The 22,928-nt window shown below is 44.1% G+C and overlaps 3 protein-coding genes and 1 pseudogene across 3 annotated transcripts in view; all 4 read left to right on the forward strand.

Moving 5' to 3' along the window:
- CCPG1 (cell cycle progression 1) overlaps positions 1 to 2,481 on the forward strand; it is a 65,489-nt gene extending 63,008 nt beyond the window's left edge. Inside the window, exon 10 of the mRNA XM_060005933.2 lies at positions 2,351 to 2,481. Coding sequence (XP_059861916.1) covers positions 2,351 to 2,421 — 71 coding nt within the window. The 3' untranslated portion in view covers positions 2,422 to 2,481. The remainder of the gene's footprint in view (positions 1 to 2,350) is intronic.
- Positions 42 to 2,343, forward strand: LOC132420980 (methyltransferase-like 26 pseudogene; annotated as a pseudogene).
- Positions 2,406 to 3,584, forward strand: PIGBOS1 (PIGB opposite strand 1). The gene has a single exon (XM_060005939.1). It carries the CDS (start codon positions 2,406 to 2,408, stop codon positions 2,568 to 2,570), a length of 165 nt encoding a protein of 54 aa, XP_059861922.1. The 3' UTR covers positions 2,571 to 3,584.
- Positions 3,585 to 14,417: 10,833 nt separating this feature from the next.
- RAB27A (RAB27A, member RAS oncogene family) overlaps positions 14,418 to 22,928 on the forward strand; it is a 74,090-nt gene continuing 65,579 nt past the window's right edge. The window contains exon 1 of the mRNA XM_060005940.1: positions 14,418 to 14,550. The gene's annotated coding sequence lies outside the window, so the exon portion shown is untranslated. The remainder of the gene's footprint in view (positions 14,551 to 22,928) is intronic.

The raw sequence follows: 22,928 nt of genomic DNA on the forward strand, positions 1-22,928 counted from the left end.
GCGGCTGGTTTCTGCTGCGCGTCCCTGTGGCGCAGTACTGCATGTTCAGGCAACGCTTCTGCGCTTCGCCACGGGCTAGTCCCTGCTTTCCAGCCTACGTTTCTTTCTCGAGGGATTGTTGCCCTCCTTTGGCTTCGTGGTCTCTGCGGCTGGCGGTCCGGAAACTGCAGAAAGGAGCCGGATCTCGCCTCTGCGGGGACAGGCGGGAGGCGGCGCGGAGCCTGAGCAGAACTGTCAGAGATCTCTGAGTGGTAATGATAATAGTAGTCTTCATTACAAACGGAAGTGTTGGTGTAACATTGTACTCTTTGGGTGATCTCACAATAAGTATTTGTTGAACGACGTAGGCAGGGTAGGGGTAATTTAGCCTGTGGGAAATGAGGCCCCCAAACGTTAAAGGACTTGGTCAGGGTTACTTAGCGAGCTAGTGGCAGAAGGGGAACCTTGCCGTGTTTGTGTGGTTTAATTGTCTGTTTTCCAAGGAGCTGACTTGCAAATGTTTCCTTTTCTTACACCTAGCGGTCATTGAACGAAACCAAGCTTGGCGAAGTTGTCATTTATCCAGTTAGCTGTAGAGTCCAAGAGAAAACAGTCTCTCCCCCACCCCGATTAGTTTAAATGACAATTTTAGCAATATATTAAGAGCAAGCTACTAATTATTAAGCTCCTATTGATTTTTGTGACCTTGGCAGCTGTTTAGGAGGCTGTGAAATATTGTAATAAAGAAAACGTGTAAATTCTTCGCTCTGCTTTCCTCGTTCATAAACATCTGCTTAGGGTCTCCTGCAACTGTAGGACTTCTCATAGACTATAGACTATAGCAAGGAGTATAATTTTCTGAGAAGTTCTAGAGCCTTAACTCCTCAATTGTTAAAAGTAAAACCAGCCAAATCCTCATTATATTTTTGTCAAAAATAGATGGCAGATGACTTAGAGGTGATGTCAATATGTACCTACTACAGCATCAAAAGGAACTAGAAAATCTTTTAGCTTGTTTTTAAAAATTGTTTTTAATCATACATATTGCCAAAAAACATAAAATAGTAAAGAAAGGCTAATAATGAAAAGTAAGAAATCTCTTTCTCCTACTTCCAGACGGGATTGGCGATCACTTTCAACTTTTTTGGGGGGCTGTTTCTTTCAGTAGGTTTGGTATGCCTTTAAAGGCATAAAGAGTATGCTTCTCTCCTCTCTCACACTATTGCCATTTAAAAAATCATCCATTAAAACCACTGAAGACTCCCGACGGGCCCCGCGGTACTACACCACCACTCCCGACGGGCCCAGCAGCGCTGGACTACCACTGCCAATGGACCACGCCGCTCAGGACTAGAAAGACGCTGGTGGCGGCAGCCGCGGAAAGGAACAAGGAACCTATCCTGCGCATGCTGCGGCTGTGTGCGGTGGCCGCGTGCTCGAGCTGGCCTCGGGCTCTGGCCAGCACACGGCCCACTTCGGGCGGGCCTTCCCCCATGCCGAATGGCAGCCGAACCACGTGGATCAGAGCTGCCTGGACAGCATCCTGGCCACCACTCAGGCCCAGGGACTATCCAACGTGAAGGCCCTGCTGTACCTGGACGTGAGGTGAGATTGGGAGTAGTGGGGTGGGATCCTGCCGCAATCTCTGGATCTGCTACTCTGCATCGACATGAGCCACATCAGCCCCCTGAGCTGCACCGAGGGGCTCTTCAGAGCAGCAGGACACCTGCTCAAATGCAAGGCGCTTCTCATCACCTATGGGCCCTGTGCCATCAACGGGAAGATTTCTCCCCAGAGTAACGTGGACTTTGACCTGACCCTCCGATGCGGGAACCCAGAGTGGGGGCTGCGGGATACAGCCCTTCTGGAGGACCTGGGCCAGGCCAGTGGGCTGCTGCTGGAGAGGATGGTGGACATACCAGCCAACAAGTGCCTAATTTTCCGGAAAGAGTAACCCCCTTCTCCGCCATGCCTGTGTCCCTGGGACAAACCCAGACCACCAGCGCCTGCCACCCTGGGCCAGACTATGGGAACTAGCCCTCCCCACACTGGGGATTCTTAGCCAGTGGCCACAGGGCTGCTGAGATCCTGGGAATAAAGTGTTTCCTGCTGTCCAAAGAAACAAAAACAAAAAACCCCCAAACCACTGAAAACGTTCTATAATAGGATTTAGCTTTATTTTACCCTATCCCCTAACGGTCATTTCTCATATTCCCTATGTATCTGGATTCCTATTTTAGTTACATCAATAAGCATATTTACATATTATGACAAAAATACTGTTCATGCAGGAGCAAAGTTGTGACATGAAGTCTTTATAAAGGATATTGTGCTAAGTTACTGCTTTGCTTCCCATTTTCTTTGTATACAGATCTGAAGAGATATCCTGGAAACCACCCTTGCACTGTGCGGTGTTTGTTGAAAAAATGTTTGGAAGATTGACTTTTCCACAACTGCTTTTTGCTACCATCCTTGGAATTGCTGGAGGAATATATATTTATCAACCAGTATTTGAACAGTATTCCAGAGATCAGAAGGAATTAAAAGAAAAGTTGAAATTGGTACAAGACTCAGAAGAGAAGAAAAGTTAATACTACATGGAGTCGAACTGTAATTGCTTAAAGTTCCATTGAATTATACATTGACTATAAATAATCTAGTAAAAAGTTATCAAGTATATTTTAATTGTAAATAAATCATAGATAATGATTTTAAATTAGTTTTAAAACTAGCACTGTCAATTTTAATGTTTCCTGTATTCTTGTTTGCCATTTTATGTCTTTTCACCAGGACAGATTAGTACTTTCCTTTTAAGCAAAAATGAATGTCTTAAGGAATATTTTATTTCCTAGTTGAAGCTTCTTTTTTCTGGGAATGTGGCCTATACATTGGCAGTCTAGACTGTATAAACTAGCTGGGAATGTTGTTTACAGTTGTGTTTGTAGATTAAATTAACCAAGTTAACTTCAGGCAGGATGCCCCTCAGTTAGCCTACAATTAGCCTGCTTTAATATACTTTAGAAGTCTTTTAATCCCAGCCCTTTCTCATCCCAGGCAGAATGGCGGAGTAAATTGAGAATTGGGGTGGCTCAGATCAAATGGAGGTTTTTGAGAAGGTAGGTGGTGTCACATAGGGTGGCAAACAAGCCACAGCTCTGTTTACTTAACCCACCAAGCAAATTTGCATTATAATGGTGGTCAGGGAGGAGTTAATTTATTATGAAGCTATTCACACAGTTAAAGGGTTTTTTGGAAATCGCTAAGAACTGATATTTAACAATGAAAGTTTAAATGTAATCACATATGTATAAAATGCTTTAAATCAACTCATTTCTTATTATTGATTTTTTTGAAAAGTAAATTCATTGTAACTTAATCTAAACTATGTTGAGACCAGCATAGGTAATTAAAAAAAAAAAATGTGAATAAGAAATTACAGAGTAGTACATGTTCACCTCATTAAAAAAAACCCAAACAATACAGAATGAACAAAGTGAAAATTACGGTTTTTCAGTATACATTGATTTAATTAGCACCTTTAATAGTTTGAGCTTTTGAGACTGTTTTTCTTCTATGCACACTGAAAAATATATGTAAATTTATAACACATACCAAGTATCTACTGTGTGACAGGCTTGGCTTGTCTGTCGGTAGACTGGGGTTCTGTTCTGTGTGTCTTATCATTGTGGGCCCCAGGCTCAAGGAGTAGCCCCTGTCTAGGATATGACAGAGTTTAGGATTAAGAGAGAGAGAGACTGAAAGGAAACATAATTGTAAATGTCTGCTCAGCTGTGGCAAATGTCTCTTCAGAGTCTGCTGGTTTAGAACATGTCACAAGGTCCTGCCCAAAGGTGAGGCCAGGGAAAAAGACTCTTCCCACAGGATACACAGTCCAGTGTATTCCTGCCTGTGACCATAGGCAAGAATATATAATCCTGTTATCCAAGGAATGATAATCCTATTTAACATCATGCGAAATTGAACTGCTTTTGATCCTCCTTTTGAGAAGGATTGGTTTGTCAGTTCGGTAGTCACATAACAAGTGCCAGGGAATGAGTTGTTTTTTGTTTTTTGTTTTTTCCAGTAAAGGTACTGCGGCCATTCAAATCAAAGCCACAGTGAGATGCCGCTTCACATACACTAGGATGACTACAGTCAAAAAGGGCAAATAATGAGTGTTGACAAGGATGTGGAGAAGTTGAAACCCTCGTATATTGCTGGTGAGGATATAAAACAGTGCAGCTGCTGTGAAACAGTTTGGAAGTTCCTCAAAAAGATAAACATAGTGATACCATATATGAGGCAGCAATTCTGCTTTTAGACATATGTCCCAGAGTAGTGAAAATATATGTCTACACAAAAATTTGTAAATGAATGCTGATAGAATCATTATTATAATAGCCAAAAAGTGAAAATAACCCAAATGTCTCAACCAGTGAATGGATAAACATGTTGTGGTATATCCACACAACGGAATATTACTCAGCTATAACAAGGAATGAAATACTGATATGTGCTGCAACATGAATAAACTTTGAAACATGAAAGAAGCTGAGCACAAGAGGCCATATATTGTATGATTCTATATGACGTGTCCAGAATAGGCAAATGTGTAGAAACAAAGTGTATTAGTAGTTCCCAGGGACTAAGGGGGAAAAGAGATAGGGAGTGACTGCTAATAGATATAGGGTTACTTTTTAGGTTGATGAAAATATTTTGGAACTAGATAGTGGTGATCAATGACAGCTTTGTGAATATATTAAAAACCACTGGGCTTCCCTGGTGGCGCAGTGGTTGAGAGTCCGCCTGCCGATGCAGGGGACACGGGTTCGTGCCCTGGTCCGGGAAGATCCCACATGCCGCGGTGCGGCTGGGCCCGTGAGCCATGGCCACTGAGCCTGCGCGTCCGGAGCCTGTGCTCCACAACGGAAGAGGCCACAACAGTGAGAGGCCCGCATACCACAAAAAACAAAAACAAACAGAAACCACTGAATTGTACACTTTAAAGCTTTATTGTGTGGGATTATATCTCAACAAAACTGTCAGAGAAGAAAAAAACCCACTGCATCCAGAATAGCAGCTGCAGTTGAGGTAGTCCATTGTTTCTGCCATAATCCATCTAGCATGTGTGTGTGGTGTAGAATATACATAACAAAGTTTACTGTTTTTACCATTTTTAAGTGTACATTTCAGTGGCATGAAATATATTGACATTGTTGTGTGACCACCATCACCATCTGTCCCGAGAACTTTTTCTGTTTAGTTTTTGCAGGGCGCAGAGAGGTGAATTGAATGGTGTTATAGAGAGAACCCCCCCCACATATACTTCATATCTTTGAAGGTGGCGTTAACGTCTGCAATTTTTTGCCTGAATTGCTTCATTTACTATTGGAGCCAGGGAAAGCAGATTTAGGGGCTTTCAGTTGGTCCTTTCTACAATAACGATGTGGTATGGACTGAATGCTTTTCCCCAGTCATATGTTGAAGCCCTGATCCCCAATGTGAGGGTATTTGGAGGTAGGGCCTTTGGGTGGTAATTAGGTCATGAGGGTGGAGCCCTTATCAATGGGATTAGTTCCCTTATAAGAAAAGATACAAGAGAGATGCTGTTTCTCTCTCTTGCCCATGTGAGGATACAGCAAGAAGGTGGCTGTCTGCAAATCAGGAAGAAGGCCTCATCATACACTGAATCTGCCAGCACCTTGATCTTGGACACCATAGCCTTCAGAACTGTAAGAAAAAAAATACCTGTTTTTTTAAACCACTCATTTAATGGTGTTTTTTTTTAATAGTAGTCTGAGCAGACTAAGGCAGGGGCTCTTCCTTTAAGGTCAGTGTGGGGTTTCTGCCAGCTACTGAGTATATGTATGTATCCTATGGAATGTATCCTATGGAATGACAGAGTGGGTCCTGTAAAACAAATTTGGGCCAAACCTGCACATATCTTATCACCCTCACAAGCCCCCACTCTAAACTGAGGGACTGTGGTAGCATTTAGAGCCTCCTTGTACCAGTTTCAACTCAGATCTTGCAGTCATCAAAGTCTGAATTCCTCTTTCCCCAATGCACATTTATCCTGGTTGAAGGCCTTGGTCTCTTGGTAGGAGCAGAGGAAAGTTTACGATATAATTCTTGTGGCATTGGTATAATTCTTGTGGTATTCACCTTCCTCAGGTGAATACAGCTTCTTCAGTCATTGGCTCTAAGTCTGTGAAATGACTTAAATCAGGAAACTGGTGAAAGACCATGATTGCCATTGTGGAGACTGACAGCCTTCTGCTCACTAGTTCTTGATTTTCTCTAAAAAATATTTGAGTCAAGAAACACCCCTTCTCTCCTGAAAACGAAAACACCCCATCTATCTTTTCCTTCAGAACACCATGACCTGTAAGCCACCATCACAGATCTCTGTGGGTCAAGACACCCTGGTTGCACCCCAGCCTGGCTTCCCATTATAGTACTTATGGCCTGCCATCTGTTCTTTGCCATTTGGGCATTCTTTTGTTTCTAACTGATACTCAGGAGTCCTGTTGCAGCAGCATCTTCTGTCAGTCTCAGCTCATAAAGGACTTCCACCATTGTGCTTTTCAGAGATGTCAGTGGCCTCCTCACCAGTGCCTCAGTGAAAGGAGTATCATCAGGGCCTTCCCAGGTAACATAATCAGGTGGTGGTTCTGCAGTCTCATCACAAATCCATTCTAACTCCAAGATCAGGAGGGCAAGATAGGGAGAATAAGAGAATTAAAGGGGGAAAGCCTAAACAATGGTAGATTTTCAAGGGGGCCACTAAACTTGATCCTATGGGATTTGCTGAAGAGAATTCTAAAAGCTCTTTAGATATTATTTTGAAATAATTTCAGACTTAAATAAAAAGTGCAAAAATAGTACAAAGAATTTTCATATACCTGTTATCCAGATTCTACACATGTTAACATTTAACCGCAGTTGCTTTAATCTCTATATATGTGTGTGTATGTCGATGCACACACACACATTGTTTTTCTAAACCCTTTGAGAACAATAAGTTGCCCATGTGATTCCCTTTTACCCCTAAGTATTTCAGTGTGCCATTCCTAAAAACAAGGATATTCTCATTTATAAATATAGTATAATAATCAAAATCAGGAAGTTAAGGTTGATAGGATATTATTATCTCATCTCAGATTTTATCCAAATTCTACGAAGTCCCATTAATGTCCTTTAGAGCAAGACAAAATTTTTTTTCTGGTCTGGGAACTAATTCACGATTACATATGAGTTTAGTCGTCATGATTCTTTGGTTTCATTTATTCTCATTCCTTAGTCACTGCCCTTCATGATCTTGAAATTTTTAAAGAATACTGGTCTGTTTTGTAAAATTTCCCTTAATTTGGGTTTGTTTAATGCTTCCTCATGATTAGACAGATTCAGGTTATACCTTTTTGGTAGGAATACTGCAGAAATGATCTTTCAGTACGATTCACAGATTCCTATTTTGTTCAGTGAGGTACAGTCTATTACTGTCACCAGTGCTAGCCACATGATTTGTGGGGCTTAGTGCAGAATGAAGATGCACAGCCCTGGGTGAGGATGAGAAAGTCAATCTCCTCTTCTCATGGACCCACCACTCCAACCCATGGTGAATGTGCACCCCCCAGGGATTGTAGCCTCCATGCTGGGGTGCTCTTGATTCCTGGGTGGTGGTGGCAGGAGCCCCCTGCTGAGTGGCACATAGAATGTACTGTGGTGCTACCAGACTACGGTAGTGATACCTGCCTTCTTGCCTGCCCCATGCTGCCATGGGGCATGGGCTCAACCCTGATCCCTTCTGCTCTCACATCCACGCTCCTGGCCAGGTGGAAGGTGATGGCGGAATGTGAGCCTCCCGCAGCCAAGGTGACTTAGTCACTGCCCTGGAGTAAGGTAGTGAATGCAAGGCTGGGTAGGGCCCAGGGGACCAGGGGGTGAGGAGTGGGCAGTGGCAGGAGTCAGAGCCATGTGTCTGCAGAGGCTTCAAGCCTCCAGCATCCTCCATTGTGCCATCAGATTTCACTTATAAAACACAAATTCAAAGGTAAAATTATTAAGAATTTTAAGACAGTGACTGTAGAGCATTAAAATTCTGAGTGCAGAGCCCTGTGTCAAGTTCTAGTTCCATGCCCCTGAAGACAACCCTGACAATCACTACATGTTCAAATTGTCCCAGATTTGGCTGGTTGGAGTCCTTTCAAGCTGGCTCCTGTATTCTTTTTTAATAAATGTTTATTTCAGATATAAAATGTAATGTTTAAGCATTTTCTGAAAATAATTTTGTAGTTTAACAAGTGTAAAATAAGACTTCTTAAAAAAGTTTACAACTAGGTATAAAATACTCAAGAATATACTTTGACATTCACAGTGGGCATTTTTGAAAGGTAAGTTTTGTTAATGTAGCTTATAAACAAAAATATATTGACAGTCCTAGTTAAAATAAGCAAGCTCTTAGCTGAGGAATAATCCTCCCCCAGATGGGTCTGTGTCCTTTTGATATGTCCTTGTCATTCTCTGAGCACTTCTTTACTTTCTGGCTCATCCTTTTCTTAGATGAAGCTTTGACTCTAGGAGTTTGGTTCTTTTTTAAAAATTGAAACAAAATTCACATAACACATTTTAAAGCATACAATTCTGTGGCATTTAGTACATTCACAATGTTGTGAAACTATCACTTCTGTCGAGTTCCAGGACATTTTCATCACCCCAAAAGGATGATGTACAGTAAACAGTCATTCTCTATTCCTCTTCCCTGCAGCCCTGGCAACCAGTCTGCTTTCTGTCTCTATGGATTTACCTTTTCTGGATGTTTCATTTAAATAGAATCATACAGTATGTGACCTTCTGTGACTAGCTTCTTTTACTTAGTATACGTTCAAGTTTCATTCATGTTGTAACATGTATTAGTGCCTCACTCCTTTTTGTGGCCAAGTAATATTCCATTGTATGGATATACCACAATTTCTTTATCCATTCATCCATTGATGGATGTTTAGATTGTTTCTACCTTTTGGAACCTTTTGGAGTAGTGCTGCTATGAACATTTGTGTACAAGTATTTGTTTGAATACCTGTTTTCAATAATTTTGGCATATTTCTAGGAATAAACTTGTTGGGACATATGACGATTCTCTGTTTAACTTTTTGAAGAACTGCCAAACTCTTTCCCAAAGTGACTACATCATTTTACATTCCCTCCAGCAATGTATAAAGGTTCCAGTTTCTCTATATCTTACTAACACTTGTTATTTGTCTCTTCTTTTTTTTTTAAAGTTATGAAGTGGTATCTCATTATGGTTTTGATTTGTGTTTCCCTAATGACTAATGCCATTGAACATATTTTCATGTGCTTGTTGGCCACGTTTATATCCTCTTTGGAGAGATGTCTATTTTAGTCCTTTGCCTGCTTTTTAATTGGATTGTCTTTTTGTGGTTGAGTTGTAAGAGCTCTTTATATATTCTGATACTATATTCTTATCAGATATATGGTTTGCAAATATTTTCTCCCATTCTGTGGATTGTGTTTTCACTCTCTTGAGAGTATCCTTCGATGTGAACAAATTTTAAATTTTGATTGTCTAATACAGTTTTCTTTTGTTGCTTCTGCTTATGCTATCACATGTAAGAAACCATTGCCAGATTCAAGGTCATGAAGATTTCTGCCTATGTTTTCTTCTATGAGTTTTATAGTTTTAGTTCTTATGGTTTAGGTCTTTGATCTATTTTGAGTTAATTTTTATATATGGTGTGAGGAAAGGGTCCAACTTCACTCTTTTACATGTGAATATCTATTCTCCCAGCACCATTTGTTGAAGAGACTGTTCTTTCCCCATCAAATGGTCTTGGTACTCTGTTTGAAAATCAATTGGCTATAGATTTATGGGCTTATTTCTGGACCCTCAAGTCCATTCCACTCGTCTATATCTCTGTCTTTATGCTAATACCACACTGTTTTGATTACTGCAGTTTTGTATTAAGTTTTGAAATCAGGAAGTGTGAATTAACTTCATGCTTTTTTTTTTTTGTGGTACGCGGGCCTCTCACTGTTGTGGCCTCTCCCGCCACGGAGCACAGGCTCCAGACGCACAGGCCCAGCGGCCATGGCTCATGGGCCCAGCCGCTCCGCGGCATGTGGGATCCCCCCGGACCAGGGCACGAACCCACATCCCGTGCATCGGCAGGCGGACTCTCAACCACTGCACCACAAAGGAAGCCCTATCTTTATTCTTTTTCAGGATTTTTTTGGGGGCTATTTGGTGTCCTTTGCAATTTCATGTGAATTTTAGCATCAGCTTTTCCTTTTCTGCAAAAATAGTGTTGAATTTGATAGGGATTGCATTGAATCTACAGATTGCTTTGGGGAGCATTGCCATCTTTACAATATTATGTCTTCCAATCCAACAACATGGTATATATTTTCATTTATTTAAGTCCTCTTTAATTTCTTGCAGTAGTGTTCTGTAGTTTTTAGTGTATAAATCCTGCATCTCCTAAGTATTTTATTCTTTTTGTTGCTATTATAAATGGGATTTTTTTTTAAAAGTTCCTTTTTTGATTGTTCATTCCCAGTGTGTAGAAATACAACTGATTTTTGTGTATTGATCTTGCACCCTGCATCTTTCATTTATTAGCGCTAATAGTTTTTTAGTAGATTCTTTAGGATTTTATATATAAAAGACCTTGTCTTTGGTTCCTTTTATTGGAAAAGGGTATTTAGAAATCAAGATCTGAGTGCTAAGTGTGTTCATAGCTACTATGATATACTTGCTTCTAGGACCTCTTAGCAGATGGAGCTGGAAAATATATACTTAATACATATCTATACATAACTCTATTTCTCCATATTAAAAATCATGAGTTTGTACTGATACCTCCCATTTCAATCCTATTAATGTAACTGGAGCTGGGACTCTGCATGTTTCAAGCAGCAGCCTGCAGTGTCAGAGAAGCTCCAGAGCTGGAAGCAAGAGGTATACTGTGACCAGTTCTGTGGCTGGAGTAAGAAGTGGTGTGGGGAGGATTTTGAACTGGTGCACAAGATGGGTTTAATATACTTAGTTTCTGTAATAACTTTCTCTCTTTGTTTTCCTCTGGACACACTTTTCTCAAATTCCTTCTTGGATTTCCTCTGCCAATGCCTTAAATACTGAGTGATCCTCTGGGTTCTGCACCAAGCCCCCTCTTTGCCCTCTCAGCACATTTTCTACACTAGCTCATTGCCTCTCATGTCTTTGAGTCCCCTTGGTAATAGCTCCAGTTCACGTCTTCTGTGCTTCAGACCAACTTATTCAACTACATACTAAACAGTTTCACTTGGATGTTCTGCTGGTGCTGGTATGTCAGAGTTGAAATGTCCTAAACTTGTTTATTATTGCCTATTTCACTCTCCTTCCCTGTTGCTTTCTTCCTTTTGCTCAAGGGTTCCTAGTTGCCCAAACCAGAAATCTGGGCGTCTCCATGGATTCCTCCCTCTTCTTCACCCCCTACAACAAAGTCTTCCTCTTTTTTTTTTAAATTAATTAATTTTTATTTTCGGCTGTGCTGGGTCTTCGTTGCTGCACATGGGCTTTCTCTAGTTGCGGCGAGCGGGGGGCTACTATTCATTGCAGTGCATGGGCTTCTCACTGCGGTGGCTTCTCTTGCAGCAGAGCACAGGGTCTAGGTGCACGGGCTTCAGTAGTTGTGGCGCGTGGACTTAGTTGCTCCGCGGCATGTGGGATCTTTCTGGACCAGAGATTGAACCCGTGTCCGCTGCGTTGGCAGGTGGATTCTTAACCACTGCGCCACCAGGGAAGTCCCTAACAAAGTCTTCTTGATTCACTCTCTTAAGTATCTCAAATCTGTCCATTCATCTTCATCCTCAGAGCCACTGCCTTAAACCAGATATCCCTCACTTGGACTTCAGCATGCTAATTGGCCTTCCCAGCCCATTCTTCGCCTTATAGCCATTAAGAAAATGGGTTCAGGGCTTCCCTGGTGGCACAGTGGTTGAGAGTCCACCTGCCGATGCAGGGGACACGGATTTGTGCCCTGGTTTGGGAAGATCCCACATGCCGCGGAGCACCTGGGCCCATGAGCCATGGCCACTGAGCCTGCACGTCCGGAGCCTGTGCTCCACAACGGGAGAGGCCACAACAGTGAGAGGCCCACATACCACAAAAAAAAAAAAAAAAAGAAAGAAAGAAAATGGGTTCTAAGTTCTGGTCCTGGCTTTGCCACTTATTAGGTATATGAACTTAGGTTGCTTAATCCCTTTAAGGCTCAGTTTCCTCATCTGTAATATGGGGACAAGAATAGTGCTTATTTTATAGGGCAATTGTGAGACGTAAATGAGGTGATATATGTAAAGTTCTTAGCATATTGGCTGATTCAGAGTAAATGGTCAATAAATGTTAGCTAATATAAGCATTCCAGGGTTCTTCATATTCCAGCCTCGGCTCATTTCTGCAGTTTCTTTGATTGCTTCCTTCCACTCAGTTTTTCAGCTTTTCCGAACTTCTTTCAGTTGCTCCAATATCTCATTCTCTCTTTTTGCCTCCAGACCATTCCTCTGCTCTCTTTCCTAAAATTCTCTCCTCTGTCACTTTCCCCTCTTATTCATCCTTCTGAATCTATACATCACTATCTCTGGGAAGTCTTGACTTGGTGTCACTTATCTGTGTTCCAGTTACACTCTTTAACTTCCCTTATCAAGGATCGTATCTCACTGCACTGGAGTTAACTTGGTTTCTCTGAGGGCAGGATCCCTGAGGGCAGGGACCAATTTACCTCGTTCACTATTGCCTCTCCAGTACCTAACACAGTGCTTGACTCACTGAATGAAATGAATGAATGGGTGACGACGAATGGGCCACAGTATCACTATTTTCTGATCTCCTGCCTGGTAAACTCCTGGTGACAGCCCTGCCTGGCTGCAGGAGTGGGGAGGGCTGAAGGGGGAGCTCTCCTTATATGAGCCATTAGCGGTTGCTGCATTGTTGGCCCCCCAGATCTTAGCTGATCAGTGACTCCTAAGACTTCCTCTACACATGAATATCGGGCTACTTTTCCTGTCCTAACCTCCATCAACAACAGTTTGATGGCCTTTCTCTTCCCTGGAAAACATCCCTTGAAAGCATCACCCTATGGTGAAATCTGTTATCCCTAACTTTGAGATCACTGTGTTGTATTTAGAACTATTAAATTGAATGTATATTCAATATTTGGCAATTTCATATGGTTCATCCTATATGTGAATCTGAGAAGCTGATTGTACTGTAGTGCAAACTGTGAGTAGTTATAGACTGAAAGAATGATGGAGTTGGGCAGGTCGCCCTGAGACAGCTGGAATTTGTGGTGCAAGAAGAATCAGTGAGATAGAACAGATAGTAAGAGACAGTAGACTAGGGCTTCCAGTCATTTTCTTTTGCTTAGAAGTAGAATTATTTGGTTCAGAAGTGCTTTGCCGGAAAGCCCACGGGGCAGGCCCCAAAGCCACTGTTCAGACCCCCAGGGCACTGGAGGAGAATTCGGCTGCCTCTCAGTGGGAACCTGGTGGCCCCAACCTGCCTCACAGCCACAGGTCCAAGCGGCCCACACAAAACCGTCGGCACTGAGAGAAGGGAGCCGCTGGGGGGCAGCAAAGGCTCGCAGATTTCTCCGTACAGGGGCTATTCTTTCAAGTACTGTACTTTTTTTTTTTTTGTTAACGAATTGCTCTAATACTTGGAAATTTAACTGAGAGCGATTTTATAATCTGAACTAGACTGTACGAGTAGAGACCCCGTTTGTCATTTCCTTCCAGAAATATATTTTTTTCCTGCCAGAATTCTACTACTCTCCCCCCGCCCCCGCTTCCCCCGGTCATTTTCAAGAATCCCAGAGCTTTTTCTCACTCCAGGAGGGCCATGTCCAGGCTCCCTGAGTGAGGAGCTGGCGGGGCGGGATGGACAGTGGCAGAGCCGGATGCCCAGCGCGGATCCGGTCCCTGGGGAGCCGGACCAAGGGGGCACTGTGAGCTGGAGCGCCCCCGGGCCTCAGGAACCGCGGGCAGGGCTGACTTTGCAGCCGCTCAGCACCTCTGGCTACAAGGTGGACACACCGACCTGATGCCCTGGAAAACACCTTTAGAAAATGGCTTTTAGGGGAGCAGATTTGGCGAGAGACACCAAACTACCTTGCAGTGCCCGATCCCGTGGCAGTTTGTAAGTGTCACCACTGTGTCTCAGAACGAAAACAACCCCCTAAGGTTTCGCGCCTTCCGGGAAGCGGCAGTGGAGACCCAACTTGGATTAAAAAGAGGCGAATGGGGCCTTTGCGTGGCAGGTGCGGCGGGGCTGGGGGCGGCGCGCGGGGAGGGCGCCCGCAAAGCGCTCTCGCGGAGTTGGGCGGGGGTGCTCGCCGAGGTGACAGGAGGAAGCGGGAGGTGGAGGGTGGAGAGGAGGTCCCGCCCCCACCTCGCTCTCCTTTACGGGAAGTGATGTGGGGCCCGACGGAAAATACCCGCCGAGGACCCAAAAAAGGCCGTCAGCGGGTGGACGCGGCGCGCGCAGAAGGAGCGGCGTGGGGACCGCGGGCGAAACAGGTGAGGCGGCTGGCGCGGGCGGGGGAGGCGCGCTTAGGCCCGGGGCTCCTGGAGGCTCCAGTCACCCCGCGGGGCTGAGCGACGGAGAGGGCGAGCGCAGGGTCTGGCCCTGGGGCGGGGGGTGGAGCTGCAGCTCCTTCTCTCCCCGCCTGTGGGCGGCTGAGCCCACCAGAAAAGCTGCTTTGCTTCTCCCGGGCCCTCAGCACAGACCCCACGATGACAGTGACGGGGGTGAGGGTCAGCTTGGGCGAGGTGCTGATTAGGTGGAGTCCCAGGTTGGGACGGGGCTGAGGTCACCTCCGGGCGGCATCCAGGTGCGAGGCTCCCCATCTCGGGGTGGGAGGAAGGAAACTTCTCTGGCAGGAGAGGAGGAAGGTTCCAGACCTCCTGCACGCCCTCCTCTCCGCCCCCCAGCCCCCCGCCGTTCTTTCCTCCCTCCCTTTGTTGTCGGTTGAATGATTTAACATCTTGACACCTTTGCTGGTGAGGGTCTGGACGGGCAAACTGCACGGGTGGGAGAGGGTTCTCTCTTTCCCTGCCAATCAGACAGAAAACCCTACCAGGCAGCCAGGCTCTCGGGTCTTGACTGGTGGTAGGGCTGGTGTGATGACTCGTTTGCTAACTATTGCCAAAGCTTTTGTCTCTGTCCCAGTAGATCACCGATTAAGCCAAGTCAGGCCTGAAGTGAAGGAAAGCTTGTGAGCCCTTGACTTCACCTTCCCAGCATTTCGGCTCCTGCGGGCCACATGACTTCCTGCCAGGGGGTCCTCTTTCTTACCTCTATGGGCTAACAGCTATTTTTCCTACTGGATGGATTATCACTTTTGGCTCAGCTCATCATTCAGATGTTGAGAAGGGGAGGAGTGTTATGCTGTATAAATTTTCTATAATTATTGGTGATATAACTTGTTGGTGCTTCACTGTTCTTGTTCCATTTATTTATTTATCTTAAACTTCTTAGAAACTTGCTTTAGGGGGGAAACACAGTCTGGAAAACAGAATTTCTGCAGATGGTTACAAATGAAGAAAGGTTAATGTAGTGCTGGAAAGACTTGACTGACCATCATTCTTTTCTATATTTTATGTTAGTTTTTCATTCCTACTTTCCTCCTTTCCTTTATTCTTTCTTCCTTACTCCCTCACTTCCTTAATTTCCATGGCCTGCCTTGATTTTTAACTTTGATGAAGTACAATTAATTTATTTTTTCTTCTGTTGCTCTGCTTTTGGTGTCAAATCTAAAAAAGCATTGCTAAATCCAAAGCCATGAAGATTTATGCCTATGTTTTCTTCTAAGAGCTGTATAGTTCTAGCTCTTACATTTCCATCTTTGACTCACTTTAAGTTAATTTTTGTATATGGTGTGTGGTAGGGGGTCTAACTTAATTTTTTTGCATATGGACATCCAGTTCTCCCAGTACCATTTGTTGAAAAGATTATTTTTTCCCCTCTCAATGCTGTTGGTGCCTGTGTTGAAAATAAATTGACTGTAAATGTGAGGGTTTATTTCTAGACTCTCGGTTCTACTCCACTGATCTGTATGTCTATCCTTATGCTAGTATCATACTCGCCTCTTTATTAGCTGTGTACATGGTGAGTTTTGAGATCGGGAAGTGTGAGTCCTCCCACTTTGCTTTTCTTTTTTGAGACTGTTCTGGCTATTCTGGGTTCCCTGAATTTCCATATGAAATTTAAGATCAGCTTCTCAATTTCTGTTGCCTTGGTTTTAAAAGAGATCTAAGGGTCTTGAAGTGGGCAACAGTCTCTAGGAAACAGACTCTTGATTTTCCTCTTCCAAACCCGCTTTCGCTTAGTCTCACCTGTCTCCGTTAATGGCAACTTCACTCTTCCAGGTGCTCAGGCTAAACACCCCAGGGTCACCCCTGATTCTTTTCTTTCTCTCACACTCCACATCTAGTCCCTCAGCAGATCTCATTGGTTCTATTTTGAGTCTATACCTAGGATAGGAAATTTCCACAGTTTCCCCTGCTTCCACCAAGTCCCTTTCACTTCTGTTGCCTGGATTACTCAAAAGCCTCCTACAAGGCCACTCTGCTTCCACCCTCACCACTCTACAGTCTGTTCTCAACGCAGCAGCCAGAGTCAATTATGTCTCTCACTCCGGTGCTCAAAGCTCTCCGGTGGCTTTTTATCTCAGAAGGAAACCAAAGTCCTTACTGTGGCCTGCAGTCCCCTTACATGGTGTGGGGGGCTTCATCTTCTATCACTCCCCTCTTTTCACACTCTGCTTCAGCCACGCCTCAGGACCTTTGTATTTGCTGTTTCCTCTGCCTGGAATGTTCTTCCTTCAGATGTCTGCACAGCTTACTCACTCATTTCTTTCAAGTCAAAAGTCATTTCTTTAGAGATGCCTTCTTGTACCATCCCATCTAAAATAGCATCCTTCACCCCCCACCCCCGCCCTGCCCCATCATTTTCTTCCCCTTTCCCTTGCCTTATTTTTCTTTGGAGTATTTATAGCACTTACTGTCATCACACACACACACACACACACACACACACACACACATATGTTGTACACAACATCTATCTCCCATTGGTGGAATACAGGCTCCATGAAGGTCAGGAATTTGTCTTGTTCACTATGGTGGGCATAGCGCCTAGAATGGTTTCTGGCACATATTAAGCCCTAAAAAATCATGTTGAGTGAATGAAAAGGGAATGAGAGGCTGAGAAATGGGGATCACTCTGCTATTTCTTTCTCACTCTTCTTCCCACTTTATCCGAGAAGCAATGTCCATAGCTATACCACAACTCCTAAACCTCTCCTCTTCTATTCTCCTATTTTCCTCAAGATAAGGGCCTTACCCTCCTTGGAAAGGGAAAGGTCAAACAAGCAGAAAGGTGAGGACTTTGGGTCCTTCCCACCGTGGCAGTGGGGAGCCCTCTTCTCTGGGTGGGGGCATTCAGCATCTGTGTCCAGTGATTCGGTCTCTTGTGCTGATCTAGGGAGAGAGTGAAATCCCTTGGAAATTTGAGAAAATGGAATTTCATTTCCTAATGAATATTTTGCAGTACAGTGAATTTAATCTTTTTCTGACTTCTAACTGAAATTGCCAGTTCTGAGACTCATTTTGGCCTTTAATGACGTGATGACTTTAGACTGTCAGCTGATTATGTGTACGTGGCCTTAGACAAAAAAAGAAGTGTTCAATAAACTCTTGCTGAATGTACCCATAAGTTAATGAATAAACTTGGATTTGTTTTCCTCATTAGAAACCTCTAGTCCATATATTTAATTTTTCTTAGTGTATAGATATAAGTATCTGGTCTCAGTCCACCTCATCCTGCTGCTCCTGATAGAGCAATATTGGCAACAGTTGAGAGGGGTTTCCTGCGGACCTCTCTCAGTGAGAATTGAATTAACTGGCCCAGACAGCACAGTAATCAATCTTCTGTGTTATTTTGAAAACTGAACTAGCCTTCCATCGTTATTTAAACTTATCTTGGAATGTGCCCTGTCTATATCTTCACTACAAGCTATGAAAAAGGATTATTTTTACGTACATGGAATATATATATATATATATATATTTTCTCTCTAATAAATAATGATAGGCTTGATACCACCTGAAAAACCAAACAGGGCTCACATATTTAAAGTGAGTCCGTAATTAACTGGATGGGTGGGAGAATCCCTCTCACAATGTATATGTATATCAAATCACCATGATATACACTTTAAACATCTTACAATTTTATATGTCAATTATGCCTCAATAAAGCTGGCTCACAATAAAAAAAAAAAAAATGTGATGCCCTAGGCAGCCAGATTGTCTTGCCATTGTTAGAACAAGATTGCCTTCTGAAGAGAGGAATTTTTCCCTTTCACTGCCTTCGCTTTTTATACTGTGTGCAGGTTTTGCTTGGATCATATTTATTCCTCTGCCTCTTGGTCAGGAAGTTCCAGTTTATGGTCTGGTTTCCCTTAAGCTGATTATCTTGGGAGCAGACGTGAGCACTGAGTTGGAGGAAGAGATAAAGGGCTTGTAATTAACTTTATGTCCAGAGGGTGAGAGGTGTGGAGCTGTGAGCATCCAGCTGGTTTTGGCCTCCTGTCTGGTTGTGCAGTACACCACATTGTTTTTCTTGTATGATTGAGGTCCACTAACACTCATATTTCACTCACTGTTAAAGAAAACTTGATGCCTCACTTACTCAAAAGAAATGTTGAAAGTTATTCTTCCTTGCCTGTTTTTGTTTTGTTTTTTGCCTCTGTGTATGTTACCCATGAGAAGGCCTCCCATTTGGTGCCTCAGCCACACTTGGCACCACCCACAAATATGAAATCAGACTTTTGAGTTTTGAAATTGAACTTTTAACGTGGGGTCAGAGGTAGGGTGCCAGATTTAGCAAATTGGAAAAAAAAAAAGAAATTTGCATTTTGGATGACCAACAACTAATATTTTACTATAAGTATGTCCCATGCAATATTTGGGATGTACTTATGCTAAAAAAATTAGTTGTTTATTTATTTATTTATTTATTTATTTATTTTTGGCTGAGTTGGGTCTTCGTTTCTGTGCATGGGCTTTCTCTAGTTGCGGCGAGCGGGGGCCACTCTTCATCGCGGTGCGTGGGCCTCTCACTATCACGGCCTCTTGTTGCGGAGCACAGGCTCCAGACGCGCAGGCTCAGTAGTTGTGGCTCACGGGCTCAGTTGCTCCATGGCATGTGGGATCTTCCCAGACCACGGCTCGAACCCGTGTCCCCTGCATTGGCAGGCCGATTCTCAACCACTGCGCCACCAGGGAAGCCCTAGTTGTTTTTATGAAAGGCAAAATCAACTGGTGTCTTGAATCTAATCTGGTAACCCTGGTTTGGTAAACCTAGGTTTATGCACAGGGAATGCATTGATCATGATAATGTCCAAAGAATGCCTGAGCTATGGCTCACTTTGGTGATTGCACATGTGTCCATCTTAAGGAAGGAGGGGGCTTGTAAACTCAAGGAGTATTAGAACTAGAAGGAAGTAGAAGATTATCTTACTCTAGTGTTTGGTAGTTAAGGAAATTTTTATCCAGAGATGTTAAGTCATTTTCTAAGGTCACACAGTTAGTAGCAGAGCCAGAACCGGAACTCTGGGTCCAGTGGTTGGTCTGCTACATAATGTCTTCCCTTAAGAGATCATGTGTAAGTTGCTTATGTTTTCGTGCTGACCTTTAATCACTTCTTTTGCCACCCTCCCATGATCGCTCCATTCTCCTGCTGTCCTTCCAGTCCCTAGATCCGTTATGTGGCAGGCAAAGCCATCCTCATGGATACCCTTGTCTTTTCTCTGAGAACCATAGGACTGTTTAGAGCCACCATAGGTTGTATTTCTGTGGTGATGCCAGAAAGCCAGAAAGCCTGTCTTTCCATGTGTTTTTATTCCTTTTAAGGTCTGGTTAATATTTTTGTTACCTTTGAGTGTTCATTGTAAGATGCTTTGATTTAGGAGGACTTGCTGAGAACAATTCCACAGCCACCAAGTACTGTCTCACTGTAAGTCACTTGCTTTGTGTGGCCTATTCCTTTGATACTCCGTATCCTTTTGTATTTTGGTAGAATAAATATGGAAGCTACATGGTAAGGACCAATGCAGTAGATAGGTATACGTGACTTCCTGTTTAGAGATGTGTCCTTTTAAAACACTGGGTTATTTTCTTACTGTTTAAAAGTTATTGGTACTTATTTGAGAAAGCAGTCTTGAAAACGAATATGCTTCCTCTGACTCTCACGAGAATACCATGTTTCAGAGCCACTAATCCTGTTTTTTCATAGCTTTGTTGATTAATTCATATAAAGCCTTACCAGCTGCCAGGTCAAAGCATAACAATAAAATCGGTTGCCAAGAGACTGAAAAATCTGTTCGTTCTTAACTAACTGCTGCTCATCTATCTTGCTCTGATCCCACCTCATGGGCAGCTGGTCAAGTCTTATCTGAGTATGGCTGGTTACTTGTCTCCTGTATATGTGTATCATTGGCAACAAAGACAGGGTCTCAGTCAGCTAATAAAACTTATGGTAAGGTATTGTTTAAATTCTTGCTGTACTAGCCCTAATACAGGAAGGAAGGAATGAGACATACACCTGAGAATTTTAAAATATAATCCATGGTTGTGGTCGGGATTTCTTTGTTTCCTGCAGTGTGTGAATCATTTTCATAATGAATCTCACCACTGCAAGGGAGCAACCCCAGGCATGAGTAAAAAGGTCTAGCAGCCCTTGAAAAGATAAGGTATCGTCCTTCTAGTCAGATACTGGAGACCAAATGTGGCCAGACAAGCTGCTGGCTGTTCCAGGCTGGGCTTCCTTCATCAGAGACAAGGTCAGTTCTCCATTGCCCCCACTCTGCTTAGGCACAGAGGGCCGTGAAGTGGGTTGTGGTACTTCTTCAGGGAGTGACTCATCCCTGTGTTCCACAGCTCCTGCTGGAATGTGGAGGAACCAACACAGGCAGGAATTAGTGGATTGGTTTTTAGCTTCTAACACTGCCAATAATTAACTAAGTGATATTACACCAGCGTTCTCAATTGGGCTGGTTCCGACTCGCTCCTCCCGCAGAGGGCACTGGGCAATGTCTAGAGACACGTCTGGTTGTCACACCTGGGGAGCTATTGCTGGCATTTAGAGACCAGGGGCGCCTCTAAACATCCCACAATGCACAGGACAGCCCCTCATGGCAAAGGGTCAGTCCTGCCCACCATGTCAGTAGGGCCAAGGCTGAGAAACCCTGCGTTAGACACATCGTTGAACCTCTCTGGTATGCGGTTTCCTGAGTTCCACATTCTCTCCATCATGTAAAGTTAACTAAGCCTAACTCCACCACTCTTGCCTTTCTAACCTCTCCCTCACCCCAATTCTAAGTCATTAAATGTGAAGTAGGACCCAGGCATCTATATGTGTACATAGTTTTTAATCCCCACCAGGGATGCTGGTGGGCAGTTGGGACTGAGAACCCTGCCCTCAGGGATCATGGAGTGAGGTCCTCACCAAGGTGCCAGGTGGACCATTTGAGGAGAGTGGATGGTGTGGGGAGAGCCTGCCAGTAGGAAGGGAGAGCCGGGTGGCAGGGCCTGGCTGCCGTGTGACTCAGCGCAGGTGGAAGGCTGCCAGAAGGGCCGCAGGGAGTGCTGTGACTGAAGGTTTGGTTCCTGAATTCCTCAGAGATGGGGCCCTCAGCCCCTCGGCCTGACGAGCTCTCAGCTTCCTGGGAGTGTCTGCTCCACAGATTCCCAGCTGGCCACCGTACCCTTGTGCCAGAGGTGCCACAGACCTCAGAGTTTCCCAAGGAAATAGTAGGACTGGCCAGTTTCTTCATTAACACCCCATTTCCTGCTTAGCTAGAGCCTCTCTGAGAGATTAAAAGTCAACAGCAAAAACCCCAACCCTGAGTCAGCAGCCCATTTTGCCACCCAGATAAGGTGGCAACAACCTCACTTGTTACACTTATGGCATCGTGTAATTTAAGGGCTGGTAGGCACCTTAGAAACAAGGGGGCCCAGCCTCCCCTCCACCTCAGAGGTTCAGAATGGTCCCCAAGGTCACATGACAAAGAGACGGTTCTAGAAGACAGGTCTGCTGGTTCTTTCTATGCCCCTGTGCAAATGTTTCTTAATTGTAACCAGCAGTGTCTCTTCCTTGAACTCTTCTGAAATATCACAGGAATTGAAGCAAGTATATTAATGATTTTCCCCTACGTTAAAGCAGTCCAGAAATATCTGTCTGCTATGGCTGTGTGCCAGCTGCCAGTTAAAGGCCACCATCATTTTTTTGCCTGTACTATTGCTTTTCTTCTTCTTCTTCTTCTTTTTTTTTTTTTTTGGCCACACCACGCAGCATGTAGGATCTTAGTTCCCCGGCCCGGGGTCAAACCTGCACCCCCTGCTGTGGAAGCGTGGAGTCTTAACCACTGGACCACCAGGGAAGTCCCTGCTGCTTTTCTGGTCCCGTTCTGTGCCACCCATAACCCATTCCTCACACAAAGCCAGTGATCTTTAAAAAATGTAAATCAGATCATATCCTTCTTCTGTTTAAAATTCCTCAGTCGGGGCTTCCCTGGTGGCGCAGTGGTTGAGAGTCCGCCTGCCGATGCAGGGGACACGGGTTCGTGCCCCGGTCCGGGAAGATCCCACGTGCCGCGGAGCCTGTGAGCCATGGCCGCTGAGCCTGTGCGTCCAGAGCCCGTGCTCCGCAACGGGAGAGGCCACAACAGTGAGAGGCCCGCGTACCGCAAAAAAAAAAAAAAATTCCTCAGTCACTTCCCATTGCAGTTGGTGTAAAATCCAAATGTTCTAACTGGTCTGGAAGAGTCTCCGTGATCTGAGCCCTGTTGACCTCCTTGACCTCAGTTCACCCCTGTGCCTCCATCTTTCAG

Source organism: Delphinus delphis, chromosome 2 (assembly GCF_949987515.2).
Source record: "Delphinus delphis chromosome 2, mDelDel1.2, whole genome shotgun sequence".
In the NCBI taxonomy this organism is placed as follows: Eukaryota; Metazoa; Chordata; class Mammalia; order Artiodactyla; family Delphinidae; genus Delphinus; species Delphinus delphis.